Below are 21,189 nucleotides of genomic sequence, written 5' to 3'. Positions count from 1 at the left end.
ATGTAGAAAGATGTTCCACCATCAGATGTAGAAAGATGTTCCACCATCAGCAACAATTGCAACAATTTCTTTTCTTTTCACAACTTCTGACTTCGTGTTTTTGGTGATTTTTAAAAATCCACCAGCAGGTTTTGGGGTTCAGAACCATAAACTTGGTGGTACCATCATAGTGATGGAGTAGCTGCAGCTGTGAGTGTGATGGAGTCTATGGAGGAAGAACCGAAGAAGCGTCTAAGAAAAGTTTCTGAGGCTGCAGATGAGAACAAAATCAACCTCTGAGGAAGGAATGCAGTCTGAAAAAGAAAATACTGTGAGAAGGTGGAGACAAAAGTTGCATCCTGCAGGTTTAAAATCATATTTGCTTTGATATGAAATACGAAAACTGTAAATGAATATCCGACTGGCAGCGAACAGAGAGAGAGAGGAGGTGCTGATGGAGGGTAATACAGTCAGAGATCAGCAATCTGAGCCTGGAGCAGTTTTGGGATGAATTTATTGATTTTCCTGCCGGTTGCCAAAAAAACGCGTCATTATCAGAATATAAGTTTTCCTTCAAGGTGACCGAACACATTTTCTCGTGCTTTAATCTGATTGGAAAGAAGAAGCTCCAGAGCTTTAAACCTCATGAAAGCAGACCAACATGACCCGAGCTGCACACACCTGCGCTGTATCTGCCATTTCAAACATGCAGTCTCCTGCATGAGCGTCGCCCGACCCCTGCACCGGCGCTACAGCTCCCACTGAACAGACCGCTGTGCAGAGAGACGGCTCCACCAGGCACCGCCGAGGTGGAACCATCCGTACATCTGCTGCCGGTTAACATCCCACGCTCGCCGTTTAAACTCCAGCCGTAAATCTCCGCCTTTTAAATCTGCTTTTACACCGTCGGGGTTGTGGAAAACGCACCCATCTTCATTTGAGGCTCGTGTGATGTCACCGAGTCGGCAGCTGAGGGTTCAAACCTTCACGCCTGTCAGCTGGTGGAGATAAAGTCGGAATAGTTTCTGCAGCAGAACTAATTTTTATGTTGCAGGACGTATAGAAGTGCGTGTTCCTGTCCCCAAACCTTTGTCAGCTGTTTTTGATCGTCTGTGAGCAAACAAGCCTCCGGCAGGGTCGTGTGTTTAACCGTTTACGCTCTCAGAAGATGAAGAGCAGCGTCGAGTTCGTCCAGTCTGCACATTGTCTGTTTGGGACTTTGGAAACGTCAGCATAACAATATTAAATCAGTCTTTATTCGTCATTACGTCCACTTTGTGCAGTTCGTTATTTAGCACGAGTCACTTCTGACACATTCTCAGCTTTAAACTGACTAAAAACTGCTATTCTTAAAAGAGGAGTTTGACATGTTTGAGAAGCATATTCACTAATATTCAAGTTAGAACAGATGTTTACTATCACTAACGTCGCACAAAACCACAGACAGCTGCTGCTTCTGTTATTTCAACGTGAAGGCTGCAAACATCTTTGATTTAAATGTGTTTTCATTGATTTAACCCTCTGAAGCCGGAAAACCCGCCGCCAGGTGCAAAAGACACGTTATTGTTAAAAAATTAGCAAAAAATATTTTAAAAAACAACATTTGTCAGACCTGACGTGCAGTTTTGTCAGTAAAATAACCAAATCTAAGCTTAAAATCGAGATATTTTATCAAAATCACTTTATTCTTCGTGTCTCGTTTTTAAAAAAAATCAACAAAAATAAGCAGTTTGCAGCAGATTCTGTAAAAAGAAAAAGTGTGCAACTGAAAAGTTTTAAGGAGCAAAAAAAAATGCCAAAAATCCATTTACTTGCACAGATTACCGAGCTGTCTCCAGGGACTGTACGGCAAACAGGAGCATCTGTTGGTTACGTTGGTGGCGACAAAACTTTCTGTGTGACGTTAAATATCCATGGATGTGTATGTTTTATTATATTAAAATGACTAAAAGTAGCTGAACTCTCTGTTTCACCCTCAAAACCGAAGTTAATCTGAACAAACACACAAACTGTCATCAGATTCTAAAATACTGATAAACTGTGATTTTAATGACTTTTTTCCACTTTAAATATGTGAAAAATACACAAAAATACAAAAATCTGTCATTGAAAATATGCATGATAGCTCATACTTTGCTCACTCACAGTAAGAACCTGCCTGTGTTCAGGAGTCTTTACCTGAGTGTCCTCCATCTTGGTCTCACCTGGTCACTGGACGTCCCTCCTGAAGGCCTTTTCTGTGTCCATGTGGTCTGCAGCAGATCTGATTCTTCTGTTGCTGGCGCGTGGCAGCCGTCCAGCCCACGATCATGTAAAACTCCCCTAATCTCTGTTCCAGCAGCACCTAATTGAAGGCAGACCGGTTTTCTGGTTATTTTTGAACTTTGTCTCACCATACGGACCAGTTCCTCTTCAGCATAGCTGTAATGGAAAAGCATGAAGTATGTATGTCAGACTGGAGGCTGCAGATTTAGCACTAGTACATTGTATTCTCATAAAGTGAACTCGTACAGATGCTTAAAAATGAATATAATGATCATTTCAGTGGGCTTATATCACATAAAACACTCCACACCATTGTTCTTTGTCTCCGGTAACTTGATCTGGAGGATTACTCCGGCATACCAAATGGGTTTTTATATACGGTTGAGTTATTCTCACATGGCGTTTACCTGATCATCCTTTTATCTTGTTTGGTCTTGACGCCACCTCCTTCCATCTCACCTGCAGCTACCTGTTGGAGCAGGACTTTCCAGGAATGCGAATCGGCCCCGAGCCCACCACGGATTCCTTCATCGCGGTGATGCACGGCGACACCGAAGGAGTGATCCCCGGCAACGCTCTGGTGGTCGACCCCAAGAAGCCCTTCAGGAAGCTGAACGCGTTCGGAAACGCTTTTCTCAACAGGTAGAGGCCCAGAGACATCTCAGTTAAATGCACCAAAGGCAGATGTTAGCAGGTGTTTTTGGAGATGTGAGCAGTGTAAAGTATAGCGTTTTATACTATGGCTGGGCGATGCTGCTGGAAAAAGACTGATGTAAAAGTCCCCATACTTAAAGTGCGTATAGTAGTCAGCTCGATTGAACTTATCTGCTTTTATTGCTTTCAGCATTTATTCATGATTAAAGGAAAAGCCTCTTTCATGTCAGAGTGAAAACAGTTTTCTACAAAGTAATGTTAATTAAAAATGAGTTGCTTTAAAACGACTAATTCAACACAGGTGAAACTAATTAGTGCTAGAAACGACAAGTTAGTGAAACTGGTGAGTCAATACCCAAAACTGAGTGACCGAGCAAAAAGAGACGAGTAACGGAGCCACCAAGACTCCTAGAACTCCTCTGAAGGAGTAACTAGAAGGAGACTAGTGATGGAGGCCACCAAGACACCTAGGACTCCTCTGAAGGAGGTTCCAGCTTCAGCAGCTGAGATGTTGGAGACTGTTCATACAATTGTTGTGTGTTCGTCATCAGTCAAAGCTTTATGGGAGACAAAGAGAAAGACACTGTTGGAAAAAGCTCAAATTAAATCTGGACCAGAGTTCACCAGAAGACATGTGGAGACTCTGAAGTCACCGGAAGACGTTTGTTTGGTCTGAGGAGACCAGAATGGAGCTTTGTGGCCATTAGACTAGATGCTATGTTAGGCCAACACTGCACATCATCACCAACACACCATCCTCACCGTGAAGCACGGTGGTGGCAGCATCATGACGTGAAGCACGGTGGTGGCAGCATCATGACGTGAAGCACGGTGGTGGCAGCATCATGACGTGAAGCACGGTGGTGGCAGCATCATGATGTGGTAATGTTTCTCAGCAGCAGGTCCTGGAAGGCTTGTAGCAGTAGAGGGTAAAATGAATGCTGCAAAGTGTAGAGAAGACCTGGAGGACAACCTGATGCAGTCTGCAAGGCATCAACCAAACAGTCAAAGCTACACAGAAACAGTTGAAAAACGACAAGGGGATTGTTTTGAAGTAGCCGAGTCAGAGCCCAGGCATCAATCTAACTGAGAATTTGTGTTTGGACTTGAAAAGAGCTCGGTCAGTTTTAGAAAGAATAATGTGGTAAAACTTTAGCATCCAGGTGTTTAGTCTTTGATTGAGACCAACACAGGATCAATGCTGTAACAAAGGTGCATCTGCTAAAGACTGACTTGAAACGTGTGAAAACTTATATACGCTTATATTTATAATTAGTGCAGAAATCTGTCCTCACTTTGACATGAAAGAGTCTTTATTTTGTCATTTATAGTCCAAAAAGCCAAATTAAATTCAAAGAAGCGTTAATCCTTCATATAGCCACTGTGTTTCAGTCATGATGTGTCTTCTAGCATATAAAAAAGCACCACATGGACAACAAGGTCAGACTCCACCAAGAGAAGCTGTTTTCCTGCAGTGTCTTTCTCCAGCACATGTTTGTGTCGCCCAGACCGAGCTCGCTCATACCGAGGTGAAGTAGGTGAGCGTAGAGGGACAGGCTCAAGAAGGCAGCGGGTAAGAAAGAGCAAAGAGAGTACGAGTGAGAATCCACACCGCGACTCGACATTCCTGCGTGATTGAATTTCCCTCTGCTCGCTGCTCAGGCTTTCCTCTGTTAGCGGCCGAGTGTGTGTGACACGGCCAGGCATCTCTGCACAGTCATGCTTCCAGAAAAAGGCCAACTCCTGCAGCAACGTCCTCGCCGCGAGTGCCGGCGGTTAGGATTAGAGGGTTCACAGCGAGGACGACCGCTAACCTGTCGCTGTTTGTTCAGCTGGGAGAGCGAGGCGGGGAGGGCAGAGCCGCTGTTTGTTGTTAAAACGTTTTACACTTCTGTCCACGTGCAGGTTTGTGTGCGCTCAGCTTCCCAACCCGGTGCTGGAGAGCATCAGCGTGATCGACACTCCGGGGATCCTGTCCGGGGAGAAGCAGCGAATCAGTCGAGGTAACTCTTTCTACATCCCTCTGTTTGTGTGGACTCATTCAGCTGCAGCCTCCCTCCCTCCCTCCCCTTCTACACTGAACTCTGAACTACAAAGTCAGCGTTTCCTTTGGACATTTGTGTGGCGTTTATTTTAGCTTTTGCTATCAGGAGGATTATGCTTCGTTCATTTCAAAGGACAGGAAGCAGTGACAGAAAGATGAGCTTTGGTTTGTGCTCTTTCACCCACACATGCACGCACACAACTCGCTCAACAGTTTTCACTCCGTGTTAAAGGTTGAACATGAAAAATGCACATTGCTGCAGATGAAGGAAGAATCACATGCAGTGCTTATAAAGGAAGTGTTTCTATTTTATTGCCTTCAGCATTGAGTCACAGTGAATTTGATTGGACAAGAATGAACAGAAAAGACTCTGTGAAAACAAATTCCTACAAAGCAATGTCAGTTAATTAAATCATTTAATGTACAATAAGTGATGACGTAAGTGTTCACCCCTTTCAAGTCTGTATTTAGCAGATGCACATCTGTTACAGCAAGAGTCTGTGTTGGTCTCAGTCAGCCTGAACATCTGGACGCTGCAGTTTCACCTCATTTTTCTTATCTTAGTCAGGTGACACAGGAATCAGGATTGTTCAGCCATTTTAATGACCAGACACAAAATTCTCAGTTGGACTGAGCTCTGGACTCTGACTGGACCTCCAGAACTTCCCCTTGTTGTCTTTGAACCATTTCTGTGGAGCTTTGGCTGTTTGCTTCAGCTCATCTGCAGACTGCCTCAGGATGTCCTAAAAGATTTCTCTATACTTTGCTGTATTCATTCACCCTCTACCTTCACAAGCCTTCCAGGGCTGCTGCTGAGAAGATCCCCACATCATGATGCTGCCACCACCGTGCTTCATCATGATGCTGCCACCACCGTGCTTCACACTGCAAATGGTGTGTTTGTGATGATGTGCAGTGTTTGGTGTCCAACAAAACAAAACAAAAGGTTCCATTTTGGTTTCGTCAAACCAAAGAAGCTTCTTCCAGCTGACTTCTGCTGAAGTTTGTAACTCCTTCAGAGGAGTCCTAGGTGTCTCGGTGGCCTCCTTCACTAGTCTCCTTCTTGTAGCTCCTTCAGAGGAGTCGTAGGTGTCTTGGTGGCCTCCTTCACTAGTCTCCTTCTTGTAGCTCCTTCAGAGGAGTCATAGGAGTCTTGGTGGCCTCCCTCACTAGTCTCCTTCTTGCTCCAGTCTCTGAGGAGGTCCTGCTCTGGTCAGATCTATCATGTTCCGTAGTCCTTCCATTTCTTAATGATGGATTTAACTGGACTCCAGGAGACATTCAGTAACTTGGAGATGTTCTTGTATCGTCTCCTGACTGATGCGTCTCAACAACATTTCCCAGAGTTCTTGGAGTGTTCTTCAGTCTTCACGGTGTGGTTCTGTCCAGGAGTACTGATCCACCAGTGACTGGACCTTCCAGATACAGGAGTCTTTATCCTACAATCACTGAGACTCATTCACTGACCTCAGACCAGCTCCATTTTACTGACTGTGGGACTTTTAGCACCCATTAGTTGCACCTGTGTTGAATTAGGTGAGTCATTTCAAAAGGGGCGTATGCTTCTGCAATCACTCATTCTACGTTTCATATTTTTAATTAATTTACATTCCCTGGAGAAGTCGTGTAGAAATCTGTCTTCACTTTGACACGAAAATCTTCTTTTCGGGAATTATTGTCAGAAAAGATTAATTCTATTTACCACAAGTCCACATTAAAAAGCAATTAAAAGGGAACCTTCCAAGGGTGGTGACGAGTTTTTAAAGCACTGGATCAGTTTTCACTGCACTGACGTTAAAACATGGAAAATGCATATGATGAAAACAAGCAGAGCTGCAGCTGTAATAGGACTAACATATATGGGGTGTGTCGGTAGCTGAGTGGTTACAGAGTCTGCTGTAACTGCATCATCCATCGCTCTGTATTTCCTGTCTGGCTCTTCACTGCTGACTGTCCAATAAAGGCAAAAATGTTCCACTTACCGAGAAAAAAAAACAAAACAAGAAGCAGTCACACATGTTTTAGATTTACGTCGCAAAGAAAATCCAGCGTTTGTGGGAACGACTACCTTCAAACAGAAATTGCAACCCGAGAACCATAAAACCGTTTAAAAAGCCATTTAAATGTTCCTGTTTGAACTTGATCCTGTAGTGAGTGTTTCAGCGGTCGGACCACGACATGCTTTCACGGACCGAGTGGCTGTAATGACAGAAACAAAACAAAAGTCTTAATTGGTAGCAGCTCTGTTTGTGTCATCCACAGATTTCAGACCTCAGCGTGTCGGAGAGACGAACAGACACTGGACTGTTTTATAAAATGACCTAACGAGCTTAAATATTGGAGTTTAGACTCTCTGGCGTCATTTAAGGTGTGATCATTTACATATGAGCAAATAAAAGCCTCCAAAAAATGTATAAAATACTACTTTAAAGGCTAAAACCCTAAAAGATTATTACCTATTAATATGAAATCGACTAGATTCTAAATCGAATCTAGTCGATTTAATCGATTTAGAGCTAAAGTTTTGACTCTACAAGAATACACATGAAAAGCTAACAAATCCAAGAATTCCCTGGATCCCCTTGAGCATGCTTTGTTTTATTTCGTATTTTATATTTACGGGTTGTTTTGTGTTTTGTTTTATTTTATAATATCTCATTTATTTTAATATATTTTATCTGTAGCAGTGGTTGAGACGAGTCCAGTGGATGTTTGCTGTATGCTAACTGATGATGATTTTTTAACTAAAGCCCAGACATTTGAAGAACAGATGCAGTAGCGAAGATCCTAGCTTAGCGCTGTTAGCATGAGCTAGCAAGCAGGTAGCTAGCCTCTTTACAACTTTAAGCTGCAGATTTCACCAACGTGACGGACACAGTTAGCAGCCAGACAGCAGGGAGGTGCGCTTGGTTTATGCACCTTTAGGGGCGTCACCAAACACACCTGTAACTCCCTCTCATTAAACAACAAGAAGCTCCACCTGGTGGCAAAACCAGGAAATACAGCAAATTTGCATTTCATTTTCTGGCATGCATGTTCCTCGTTTGTCTTCTGCCCTGTTAGCTAGTACATTTTTGGTCGGTTAAATTATTAATTGCAATGAATTATTGACAATTAATCATTAACACCCCTCCTGGCAAAGACACCTTGACGCTTTATTTCATTATTGCACGAAGAAAGAGAAAGTACCGATGTTGTAATGTGTCTTTGGCACCAGAAATATTAGTCAGTTAAACACATTTTTAATATTTTACTTATGCATAACTGGTTAACTGTTGCATCTCTTATCTTGCGTGAGAATCAGCCCAAAGTGTAAAGTAGGACACATCCAGTACAACCAGTGCAGTTTGTCTGATTGGTTGGTTTGACTTTAGCCACTCAACTGGAGCAATGTGTGACCAAACTCAGCACGGACAGGTGAAGGTTAAACTGCAGGGGGTTTTGATTTTTACTTTAAACTTTAATTTAGTGAGCTGTTGTCATGTTTTGGAGGATAAGGTGCAATGTTCTGTGGAGTATCACATCAAATGACTTTTAAATGCTACATGCAGCATTACTTTTAATATTATTGTTAAACTCTGCTGAATTTTGACTGTTTAGATTAATTTAAATTCCAGTTTAATGGACAGGGAAGTGAGTTACCTGGAACATCCTGCTGACACTCTTTGCTTATTCACTCCTGCGTGTCTCTTGATTCAAACTGTTCAAAATTGCGGCTGTAATGTGAAATAATCACACATTCATTAAGCGGTGGTGCACAGATTCCAGCCGTGGTGAGAACTAAACCGCAGACACGACAGCGTGAAGAGAAGCTTACAGGACTCCCTCCTCAGCTTTCCCACCGGTGGATCAGTGTCTGGCATGGCCGGCATTCCTAAAGCTGAACGCTGGCATCACTATACCAACCGCTAGCGCTAACAAAAGAGCTCCACTAACTAAAGGCACTCATAATTTACTCCTAAATGCATTTAGCCTCGTTGAATTTCTTCCATTGCTGGATTCTTGCTCTGTTTCTTCATTCTGAAACGTTGTTTTTGGAGTGTTTTCATGTTTCACGTCCAGTAAAACCCAAATTATTTGACTGTAGGCATTCATAATATTTACTGTCGTCATAGTAAATGCATCAATCGCAGTAATTGTGCTTTGTCAGTACACAGTAACAACAGAGCCTGATCCTGCAGTCAGACTGTAGGATTTATCCACACTCAAAGCAGGTTATTAGGTTTAGTGGTACTTCATTATGTGAAGCCTTTAATGAACATCACAGCTAAATCTGAATTTCTCATAAGAACGTCTTCCCCTGCTGCAGTAATCATTTCTTTCATATCTTCCCGTCATGCATGAGCGATGTTATGAAATTCAGAGCGCTGACATATTAAAATATCTAAATATGCAGTTTCACAGGAACAAGATCAAGTGCTGGTCACTGAGTTCAGCTCATTACTTCATAGTCGCGTTGGTCTGCTGGGATCTGGGTTTTCTAGCTTGTCATGACAGAGTTCTGTTGGGAAACAGCTGAAGATAAATGGCTTGTGAGCGCCAAAAGGGATTTTTAATGATGTTTGTATTTGGAAATAGTAAAAATTGTGGATATTTTACAACTTAGGACATTTAGGAGTTGTCCACACTGATGTAGGTATTTTTCTAGATGGCTAACTTCCATGTCAGATTTGAAAAACAGATACAGAGAAATATGAGTATAGTCTGCTGCTGATCACATGGACAAAGAAAAGGCCTTCTGGAGGAAAGTTCTGTGGTCAGATGAAGTGAAAAAACTGAGCTATTTGCCACAATAAGCAAAAATCTGATTGGAGGAGAGAAGGTGAGGCCTTTAACCCCAAGAACACCAAACCTACCCTCAAGCATGGAGGTGGCAGCACCATGGTCTGGGGCTGTTTTGGTAAATGGAACAATGAAGAAGGAGGATCACCTCCATGTTCTTCAGGAAAACCTCAAACCATCAGCAGAAGGTTGATCTTGGACACAGTTGGATGTTCCAACCAGACAATGAGCCCAAACACACATCAAAGTGGTGAAGAAATGGTTCCATCAGACTGGAATGAAGGTTCTAGACTGCAGTTCTGGCTTAAACCAATCAAGAACCCTCGTTAAGACAACAACTTTAGCTAAATTCTGTCCAGAGGAGTCAAAGTTACAACCAGAAGCTGGTGGATGGAAACCAAACATGTCTAGTTTTGGTGAAAATGGCTGGAGGATGTTAAATCCAACATTATTCCACCTTTAAACCGAAGCAGAGCCACATCAGGTCTGTTTTTCTCGGTCAAAGTGTGTCATGAGCGTGTTGTCAAACCAAATAATCAGCACAGTGAGGTGAGGCTCTGCTTTCGTCTGCTGGATGTAGAAAAACAATGAGAGCGGCTAAACTTAACCTCTGCTGAGTCGGCACAGCTGTGTTTTCTCTGAGGGCCGCGAGTGTTTGTGTGCCGTCAAAGTTTTATCTTTGTGTGTTCGTTTTCTTTCCATCTTTTTGTTTATTATTTGTCGTGTACATGTTTCATTTGTATGTATGTGTGCATCTCATTCTTTACGTTTCTTTCACCCTGTTGCATTGTGTTGTTGTTGTTTGTCTTTAATTGTGTGTGTGTCCAGATGAGGAGTTGTCAGGCTATAGCAGCCTACATAGATGTCCTTATGGAGGTATTGTAGAAAAATCAATCTGTCTGCAGCTGCAAAAAGGCTGCAAATACATTGATACCTTGATTTTGAAGAACATATGGGCTGTTAATACAGACTGTATACAAAAGATGGACATAGAAGCCAATGCACAGGTGACTTATGAACAGCCAGCAGGGGGCGACTCAGATTATATAGAAGTTTACAAGAAAATCACCCAAATTCTCTCTTGATTTGTTGCCTCCTTCAGCATTTTTCTTATAAGTTTATGGTCTCAATTGCTCGTTTAGAGACTTTCTGAATACAGCATGATGTTAATTTAGTAAATTGTCGTCCCATATAGATGGAAATAGACGATAAAGAAGGAGATGTTTAGTTTCAAAAACCCAAGACAGCCAAACTCAAGGCTTTAAAGCTGAAGCTGATGGGCTGACAGCATGGTGGCTATGTCCGTTTTTTATATACAGTCATATATTTGTGTTCTTTACCTGCCTTGTCACATGACTTTGGAAAACTCAACATTTACATCATGGTTGGAAGTTCACCATCATGTTGTTGAGGAAGCTGACATCCTGAGCCTTTTACAGTTTCTCAGTTCGATAATGTCATATCAGAGATCATTACGAAATCATTCTGGACTATTTCAACCTGCTGTGTTTCCCGTTAATGTGTCCATCAAAGCGGAAGAAAAAACTCTCAGGAAAAGAAGATGCAGTGTGGATTAGGGTTTGTAAAGACCAGCTGTCTTTGGAAAACTGCAGCGAGCTTTAGCTAAACGCTGACATGTAGAGCCACAATAAACACGACAGTGAGAAACACAGCAGGTTGAAATTAGGTGTAATTCTCCTTTAATCTAGTTTCATCCTTTGGCCAGAATATCAGCTGCAGGATTCACTGTGTGTGTGTTTAAGAGCTTCCCTCCAGCGTCTCTGTTTTATAGACTGTGAATTAGTGAGATAAATGTTCCTTTGGCTCGGTTCAGCTCATAAACTAAGTGTTGTTCTCGTCTCCATGACATGTGACAAGTGCACCGAGTGAAGAACAATCCAGCACAGCTCCAGACATCAAGGTATCTGGTTGTTTGTTAAGCTGCAGGTTGTTCTCTGTTTCTGCAGAAACCTAAAATAAACTTTTTTCAGTGTTTTACATACTTATTGCTGCTGCGGTTCACGTTTTGCTCACGTTCCAGTTCAAAAAATCACTTATTGAACTGCGAGATGGACAGAGTGTGTTTTTATGTTTAGAAGCTTTCTTCAGCTTTTTCATGAGCTATTCCTGGACTGGGAGGAGCAGCAAGTATGTAAAAGAAAAGAAAATGAGAGATTTCTGTGTTCATGGACTAAAATCGTAGCGACTGTTCAACCAATCAACTGGTTGAAAACAACAAATGTGTTCCTATAGATAAACTAAACTAGTCGCTGCAGCTTTATGAGCTTAAATGAAATCAGAATCCACATCAGAAGCTTGTATTTGGAGCGTATTGTATGATTTAATCCTGGTTATTTTCTGCTTAAATGTTATGAACAGACTCAGTTTCATATGATGTCTGAAAACATATCAGCTGGTGATGCAGCTCAAGAACTACTGAGGATAAAGTTAGGCAAGTTAGCTGCTGTTTTTTTACTAGTTCTGCAAATATTGACTTATTTTCTCGATTATTTGGTCATAAAGTGTCAGAAAATGATGCAAAATGCCAATCAGTGCTCCGGGATGTTTAGTTTTCTGTCACAGAGGAGGAAAGAAACCAGACGGACGCCTAAACCGATTAAATCAACAATCAGAACAGTCGTAGGTCATTTAATAGCCCATAACTAATTGATTATTGCTGCAGTTCTGGTTTTGAGAGGAGCGACACACAAAATGCTGTTTGCAGAGTCGACTTTTTGTCTTTCAGTTTGAACCAAATGCAGAAAGTTTGGAGTCGAGTAAAAGTTAAATAAATTAGATGTAGCAGCTTCCATTAGTTCCTGGAAGACCGTCACATTTATGCATAAAATCAGATTTAGATCTATATCAGGAGTAGAAAAACTTTAAAAACCTTTAAGATTTGGTTTGTAGTTTGAAGGTTTTCCACATAAAGCTGCTTCCTACTACCACCTGACAGACTGCCTCCTGGTTGTTATCTGCTCATCATTATAATGATAATAATAATAATTACTGATTTAACTGTTTGACTCTGCTGTGCTGGTTGAAAACAGCTCACTAATCCTTCGCTCCGGTCTTTTGTCCTTTGTTCTCCTCTAATGTCTCGTTTTAATTCCTGCAGGTAAGACTCGGTTTCGTCCTTGAGAAAGTCAAACGTACGGAGCCGTTCGTGCGTCGTTACTTTCACGTTTACGTTTTTACAACACAAGCAGCTCATTTGTGACGCTACAGAAAGTAGAGTTGGTAGTTTTTTGGGGTTCTTTCGTTGTCGTTTAGCTTTAAAGCCACTTTGTCTGAACTCTGGCAGCGACGTCTGCGTCAGTAAACACACATTCTTTTCTCTCAACATGTCGTAATACGGGTGTAGATTCTTGCTGCCTCCTCTTTGACCTGCAGTCGCTGTGGCGGGAACGTGGCGGCGTCTCGTCTTATAGACAACCTTCATGAAAACTGGCAGCTTGAATCTTTCATTTGGGTCTAAATGAGCGTTATTCTGAGACGAGAGGGAACAGCTGGGAGATAAAAAAAGATGCACGGTTGTTTTCTTACATTCTGTTATTTTGCTCACCTTATCTGAAACCTTCCACTGACCTTTAATTTCCCAACGTTCTCCTCCTCCTCCTCCTCCTCCTCCTCCTCTTCATCCTCCTTCCAGGCTATGACTTTGCAGCCGTCCTCGAGTGGTTCGCCGAGCGCGTGGACAGGATCATTTTGCTGTTCGACGCTCACAAGCTGGACATTTCCGACGAGTTCTCGGAGGTGATAAAGGCCCTGAAGAACCACGAGGACAAGATCAGGTTCCTGGTTTGTTCGTCTCGACCTGGAGCTCATGTTGATATGTGCAAAATAAAATAAAATAAATCACGGTTTTGGCTCTTTGTGCAGAGTGGTGCTGAACAAGGCCGACCAGATCGAGACCCAGCAGCTGATGAGAGTTTACGGAGCCCTGATGTGGTCTTTGGGGAAAATAGTCAACACCCCTGAGGTACATTAAAGCACTGAAACATGTCGGCGTTTCTAAAGTTTACCGACAGATTTTAAAGTCGCACAAGTTTCCCAAGATAATGTATTAATTTATCTTATTAGAAATCATTAAAAAATTATAAAATTCACGCTAATAATCTAAAAAATGCTGAATATCTTATTTAATAATCAGCCAGACTGATAATGGATGGAACCCAAACTAATCACAGATGGGAGGTTCTTGGTTTTTTTATCCTTCCGACTAATTATTTTACCAACAATACGTATTATGTGTATTTTCTGTTGTACTACTGGTGTGACTGGATTGTTCCATTATGGAGAATAAATCAGTTCTAGTTCAGGCTGCTTCTGTCGCTGAATCACTGGTTTTTAGGGGTTGAAATGATCCAATATGGAGGATTTAAAGAGAATTCACTCCCATTTCTTGACTGGTCTTGACATTCAACACCTATAAACACCAAAAATGACCACAGTCTGGACTTCTATGACCTCAGAACCAACTGTGTGAACACCACAGACCTTTTATTAGCTGCAGATTGTGTTTAGTGTTTTTCGGTCCAACCTGCAGCTGATTTCTCGTCCGTCCTTCACTTCCAGGTGATTCGCGTCTACATCGGTTCGTTCTGGTCTCATCCGCTGCTGATCCCCGACAACAGGAAGCTGTTCGAAGCAGAGGAGCAGGATTTGTTTAAGGACATCCAGTCGTTACCGAGAAACGCGGCGCTGAGGAAACTCAACGATCTGATCAAGAGAGCGAGACTGGCCAAGGTAAAGGATGAAGTAGAAATATAGAAAAGTCATAACGTTAAAAGGTTGTGAGCACTCAGGTGTTCATCTGTTAGAACAGAAATAATCAGACGTGTTATTAAACTGTCCGTATCAAGGATGTGTTTCCTCTTTATCCTCATCACGTCTCACAGGAAAATCTTCCCACTGCCACAGAACCAACAGATGTGGCTCCACACTGTAAAAAAAATCTGGTTTCTTGACTCTAATTTTTTTGAAAAATGAATGTTATTTTACAGATTTTCCTTGTTTTGTTAAAATTGTAGATAATATCTAATAAATGTAGTAAAAAAATATAAAAAGTGATAACTTACATGTTGGCTGTAAGAAAAACAAAACCTGTAAATAATGTCCACATTAAAATCTGTATTTTTATGAATTAGTTCTTTTCTAACACCTGGTGTTTAAATTACAGCATATTTACTCGATTTAAATATGCAAAATATTGTCATTTTATATTTTCAATTATTTAAAAGAAAAATTATGCATATTGAGGATATTTATAATAAAATTTGTAAAATTACATCATAAAATAAAAACATCAGAATCCAGAATCTGTATTTTTACAAGTTAGTTATTTCTTGTTTTCCAATGTTTGACCATTAAACACAGTTTTTTTAAAACACATTTAAATCAGAACAAAGTATTATTTAACATATATTTTCCATTATTTGAAACAACAGTTATGCTTATTAAAGATTGGAAAATGATTCATATTTTTTTCATATTATTTTACAGATTTTTCTGTTTTGTTCGAGATGACATGAATTAAAATCACAGAAATAACAAGCTGACTGTAAAACAAACAGGACAAATTGTAAAATAATGTCTATATTACATGTCTTTATTTTTTATCAGTGGTAATTGGATCTTTTATGATATTACAGTATTTAAATTAACTACAAATATAATTATGTTACAGCTGTTTAATGTTATTGTCCTAGTTTTTTTATAGTAGTTTTCCTCCGTTTCCTAACATATGTTTTCTGGCACCGTTGCTGCCACATTTGAATTTTTCTTGTAACAGATCATTTTTTACAGCGTTCTCCTCAGAGTGAATTGTTTCCTCTGCACAGAGGATGAACACTCAAGCGAGCACTGATTAATCAAACCCAGTGTTGAGCACAGCTTTCCTGTTTGATAACTGATAGTGTGTGTGTGTGTGTGTGTGTGTGTGTGTGTGTGTGTGTGTGTGTGTGTCTCAAGGACGCAAGGTGAACACGGGGAAACACACACCTATCACCGCGGCAGCAGAACAAATATGGGTTTTCCCGTGACTTTTATGATGTTTGGTTTGAGTTGAATATTAAAGACAAACGTCAACAAAAGGCAACGCGAGACTTTTATTGGACGATTAATCTGGTTGAAGCGGCCTTTATTGACTTCAGTGTAACGCTCAGGATGTTAAAGCTCAGCCATTTGTAAAGTCATATATTAATAACAATGAAGGTGGAGAACAGAACAACCATAAGAACAAAAAGATCCTGCAAAGTGGAATTTGGAGCTCAGTGACAGAAATAAGCTCGCTCATAGAGATGCTAAACTGGGGCTCCAGCGACAGTTTCTTTTCTTATTTGCTTTGGTTGCATCAGTGTTTCTGACATTCAGTAGCTCTCTGTCTGTGTTTCTGGGTGGCGCTCAGTTTCCTCTTGGCTAAATCTGACATTAAAACACTTTATTTCACTCTTTTCAAGACATTTTTTTAAATTTCACAGCAGCCTGAGCTGTAACTGATGGAGACTAGAGGCTTCCCTGTGCACAGCCGCCTAGCAGCGTGTACCGTAGCCTGAAATGACAAAAACATCTCCAAAATTATTGAAAAATGTCCACAATTACTTGAAATTCATCCAAAATACCTTGAAATTTCACCAGAATGTGTCAAAAAATTGTGCAAAATGACAAACACGAGGCTCGTCTGTGCAAAGCCGACGAGTAGAAGCGATGCATTCGAGGGGAGTAGAAGCTGGCCGTGCACAGAGAAGCCTCTAGTCTCCATCAGTTACTGCAGCTCAGACGGCTGAGAGACCAAAGAATGAGTTTGAAACTGGTGAAATAAGGAGTTCTAATGTCAGATTCACCCTAAAAGTCAGTATATCACAGTCAGCTATACAATCATGAGAAGCAAAATGATAATTCTGCCTCATATCTGATTAATTGACCTGTCCTGTTAGCTTGAGAGTGAAAATGACGTGAGTGGCATCCACATGTGCCAGATGTTGCGTAGCGACGTAATCTGGAACAGCAAAGCAGCCGGTGTTTGACATGTTGAAGAGCAGAGATATCTGTGTTGGTGTAAATATTGCTAAAACTATTTATAGATAAGAACGTTCAGCGTAAACAGTCTGGACTAAACATAAATTACTACGACCAGCTTCAGGGGAGGCCAAGTCAAACAGAAATAAGTCTAAATGCTGGAGATTTAAATAGAGCTGCTTGATAAGTGAAACAAATCATCGACTCTTTGTTCACAGGTCCATGCCTACATCATCAGCTCCCTGAAGAAGGAGATGCCTTCAGTGTTCGGGAAGGAGAACAAGAAGAAAGAGCTGATCGGCAGCCTGGGAGACATCTACAAACGCATCGAGAGAGAACATCAGATATCTCCTGGAGACTTCCCAAATCTGAAGAAGATGCAGGTAAACGAGGAAGAACCAGGTTACGAATTTACAGATTAGGTTTACAGAACCAACGTTTCTGTTCACTTGTAAAGACCACGTATATTATGACAGTCTTGAGTGTCCAGTGACTCCTGAAACTCTGAATTTCCTGTGATGGATTCACAGAAACAAATGGTCTTTGTCACCACAAACAATCCTGCACTTTGGTTCTTTCATAGATTTATTATAGGCCTTCTGGAAATATGACTAAATCTGCTGCTTCAGCGTTTTCTAGCTTGTCATGACAGAGGTTCTGTTGGGAAACAGCTGAAGATAAACGGTTTGTTAGCACCAAAAGGGCTTTTTAATGTTGTCTGTATTTGGAAAGATTGTGGATATTTAACAACTGTCCACACTGCTGGAGGTATTTTTCTAGATGGCTCCACGTCAGATTTGAAAAAAAGGTAGCATAAGGTAACCAAATGTAAATATAGTTTACTGCTGGTCACATGGACAAAGAAAAGGCCTCCTGGAGGAAAGTTCTGGTCAGATGGAACAAACACTGAGCAGAAACATGTCTGGAGGAGAGAAGGTGAGGCCTTTAACCCCAAGAACACCAAACCTACCATCAAGCATGGAGGTGGCAGCATCATGCTCTGGGGCTGGATCAAAGAGGATCACCTCCATGGTCTTCAGGAAACCCTAAAACCATCAGCAGAAGGTTGATCTTGGACACAGGTGGATGTTCCAACCAGACAATGAGCCCAAACACACATCAAAGTGGTGAAGAAATGGTTCCATCAGGCTGGAATGAAGGTTCTAGACTGAAGTCTTGACTTAGACCACGTTGATGAAGAAACAAGTCTGAGTCAGAAAGACAACAAGTTTAGTTAAAGTGTACCAAGAGGAGAGTCAAACATACAACCAGAAGCTTGTGGACGGCTAACAAAAGCACCTAGCTGAAATAAAAATGGCCAAAGGACAGTTAACCAGATATTAGCATGACTGTGTTTATATTTATGACCCAGCAGATTTTGTCATGTTTCCAGAAGACCTGTAATAACTTTACACAAGAACTAAAATGCATGATTGTGTTTTTGTGACAAAGGTTTGTGTGTTTTATTAATTCCATCATAGAAAATTCAGGGCAACAGGAGTCACTGAAACCTTAAGACGGCCACGATACACATGGTGTTTAGATTATAAAAGCTTAATTTGCGATACCTTCCTTCCAGGACCAACTCCAATCTCAGGATCTCACCAAGTTCCAGCCTCTGAAACCCAAATTCCTGGAGGCCGTCGATGACATGCTGGCCAACGACATCGCCAGCCTGATGGTGCTGGTCCGGCAGGAGGAAACCCAGCGGCCCAACCCGGTGGTGAAGGGCGGCGCCTTCGACGGCACCTTGGACGGCCCGTTCGGACACGGCTACGGCGAAGGAGCCGGCGAAGGCATCGACGAGGCCGAGTGGGTGGTGGCTCGCGACAAACCCGCCTACGACGAGATCTTCTACACGCTGTCTCCGGTGAACGGGAAGGTGACGGGAGCCAACGCCAAGAAGGAGATGGTGAAGTCGAAACTGCCCAACACGGTGCTGGGGAAGATCTGGAAGCTGGCAGACATCGACAAGGACGGGATGCTGGACGACGAGGAGTTTGCGTTGGCGAATCATCTGATTAAAGTGAAGCTGGAGGGACACGAACTACCGTCAGACCTGCCTGCACACCTGGTGCCTCCTTCCAAGAGGAAAATACCTGAATAAATGTAAGCTTCCTCCACCACCTGCCCCTAACACCTGTAAGTAGCCCCGCCCCCGTCCCCGGAGAAAACAGTCCCTGTAGCATTATAGCAAAAAAAATACTAATGAGAAATACTAGCAACGAAATTAGACCCATTTCTGATTCTCCACCCTGCTCTGTTGCTGCCATCCCCATTTCTGTAGTCTAACGGTCAAGTAGCAAAAACATTCAAGTAAAAATGAAGCTGATGAGGTTGCTGTTAGGGTTTGACACCTCTGTAGGACTTAATGTACCAAAACGGCATCGACTGGTGATCCCAACACAAGAACTATTGAGGAGTGTGATGTGAACAAGTCTGGTCTTAGATGTAGTTTATTGAGATGTTCGGATGTTTTCAGCCCATTAAATGAGATTTAAAGATTATTCCCAAATATACAAATAGTCCAGTTGGGATCTTCTCCACCTTCTAGTAGTTTCAGGAGGCTGTTTTGATCGTGTTTAGCTGTGGTTGAGCTGCGATTTGGCGCTAGCAAAGAGGAGCTAACGTCCACATGAGATTGAGGCGCAACTAAGCAAACTTTTATTCTGAAGACTTAAGGTTGAGTCCCGTCTCCAAGTGTAATTATAGTTTTATTTTTATGCTCAAGTCTCGTTCTGCCTTCTGTTTTCACTTGCTGTTGGTGTTAACTTGCCTTTTAAGGTGTGTTTGGTTAAGTTTGGGCCACCAAAGCTGCTTGGTTAAGGTTGGAAATGGCTCATGGTTGGGATTAAAACGGATAGAATGGATTAGAATCTGTTCGTTGTCATTGCGCAGTGTAGGATGAGATAAACCGCAATCCTGTTGGTGTGTTCACAGTCAGTTTAAATGACATGTACATGGACACTGGCGAATAGGAGTGTAACATACACCCCGTGGCTGTGTTTAAAACATGTATGAAGCCTGATTTTGTAAGTTTCCAGAGTAATAGCTCCACCAAGGGCGGCCGCATGACTGTAAGAGGTTGTCAACAGGTTTCTTTCTGTTAATGAATGATCGGAATGGAGAATAAATGGGAATGAATGGGGGAAAAATGCGTCCTGAGGCTACTTAAAGGAGGTCCCTGCTGGCCCGTATGATTGGAAATGACCTACAGTGATTTCATGGGTTGATAACATCCGAGTCTGGTGGATATTTAAACTGCTGGTTTTAACGTTTATGCTCAACTTTTTGGACAAAATGCAGCCACACCGACTACGTCTTTGGCATGGTTTCAGTAAAAAAAGTTAGATCTGGCTGTCTTCATTAGATTGGACCAATTCAAAGGTGTTCAAAGTTGAGAAGTCTGTTCCAGAGATAATGGATGTAGACGTGGACTTCTAGCATCATTTGAAAGCTTTTAACGGCTATTCGAGTTCCATACAATAAAAAAAGCTCCTGTTTTGTCGTTTAAACTGAGCAGTATTTAGGGAGGACAGGTGAAGAAACACTGGAATACAGAAAAATATAAGTTTATCTGAACTACTGGAAGAAAGTGAGAGACGCTACGATGTGAAGACGAGAAGGAAGCAGGAGATAAATATGCAAAACAAAACAAAAGAAACAGCTTTTCACCGTTAAACCTCCAAGAAGCGAACTGCAGTCTCGTATTTAAAAGGTCCTGCATTATTTTTAGCTGAGCGGTCTGGCTTTCGTTTCGTGGTGACATGTTGAACAAAGATTTCCTGGAAGGTGTCTGGAGAATTGGAAGCACTCAGCGGAACGAAGCGTAGAAAGAAAACGGCCTTGATTACCGAATAAAGTCTTAAAATGTGACGATTTGTTTGGTTTGAGCTCTGAGGAGAAACTACAAGTGATGTTTTATCTCTTTTCTGACTTATGAATAGTCTCATTAACACGTACTGATACTGTGACTGTAATAACAAACTGTATTCTGGGTATTGTTGGGACACGCTCAGTAAAACTGTACCGTGAGGACTCTGAATGTGTTTCTGTGCGTGCTGACTGTCGTATGTGTGTCTGTATGCGTCTCACCACATGTGTTATTATTTGTCTGTATCCAGTCAGCTACTGAGTCGGGAGGATTCCAGGCGGGTTATTAATTAAAAACTGATCAGCTCTTCTTCTTATTATTATTCACCTTCGAGTATAATCTAACCTGAGCGGACAGCTGTGTGTTGTGGTGACACTAATTGACACGTTTTTAAAAGTGTTTCTTTCCAGTTTCATGTATTTAAATTGTAAACATGTAATAAATATAATTCCTCTTTTTAAATGTTTGTCAGACGCCGAACAGCCGCGACATTAAAACCGCCGACAGCCCAACGGTTTGAGCTGTTTCTGTGCATTTTTTATTTGCTCCTGTCACAATTTTTCACTGCAAT

At 41.7% G+C, this 21,189-nt stretch overlaps 1 protein-coding gene across 1 annotated transcript in view; it reads left to right on the top strand.

Moving 5' to 3' along the window:
* The window catches only part of ehd3 (EH-domain containing 3), a 25,578-nt gene extending 4,443 nt beyond the window's left edge, over positions 1-21,135 (top strand). Inside the window, exons 2-8 of the mRNA XM_008297787.1 lie at positions 2,710-2,886; positions 4,804-4,901; positions 13,377-13,518; positions 13,607-13,706; positions 14,303-14,473; positions 16,963-17,127; positions 18,324-21,135. Of these exons, the coding sequence (XP_008296009.1) occupies positions 2,710-2,886; positions 4,804-4,901; positions 13,377-13,518; positions 13,607-13,706; positions 14,303-14,473; positions 16,963-17,127; positions 18,324-18,851 (1,381 nt within the window). The 3' untranslated portion in view covers positions 18,852-21,135. The remainder of the gene's footprint in view (positions 1-2,709; positions 2,887-4,803; positions 4,902-13,376; positions 13,519-13,606; positions 13,707-14,302; positions 14,474-16,962; positions 17,128-18,323) is intronic.
* The last annotated feature ends 54 nt before the right edge of the window (positions 21,136-21,189 follow it).

This window comes from Stegastes partitus, unplaced genomic scaffold, assembly GCF_000690725.1.
Source record: "Stegastes partitus isolate 25-593 unplaced genomic scaffold, Stegastes_partitus-1.0.2 Scaffold1248, whole genome shotgun sequence".
NCBI classification, from domain to species: domain Eukaryota; kingdom Metazoa; phylum Chordata; class Actinopteri; family Pomacentridae; genus Stegastes; species Stegastes partitus.
This window is presented reverse-complemented; position numbering and strand designations above follow the sequence as displayed.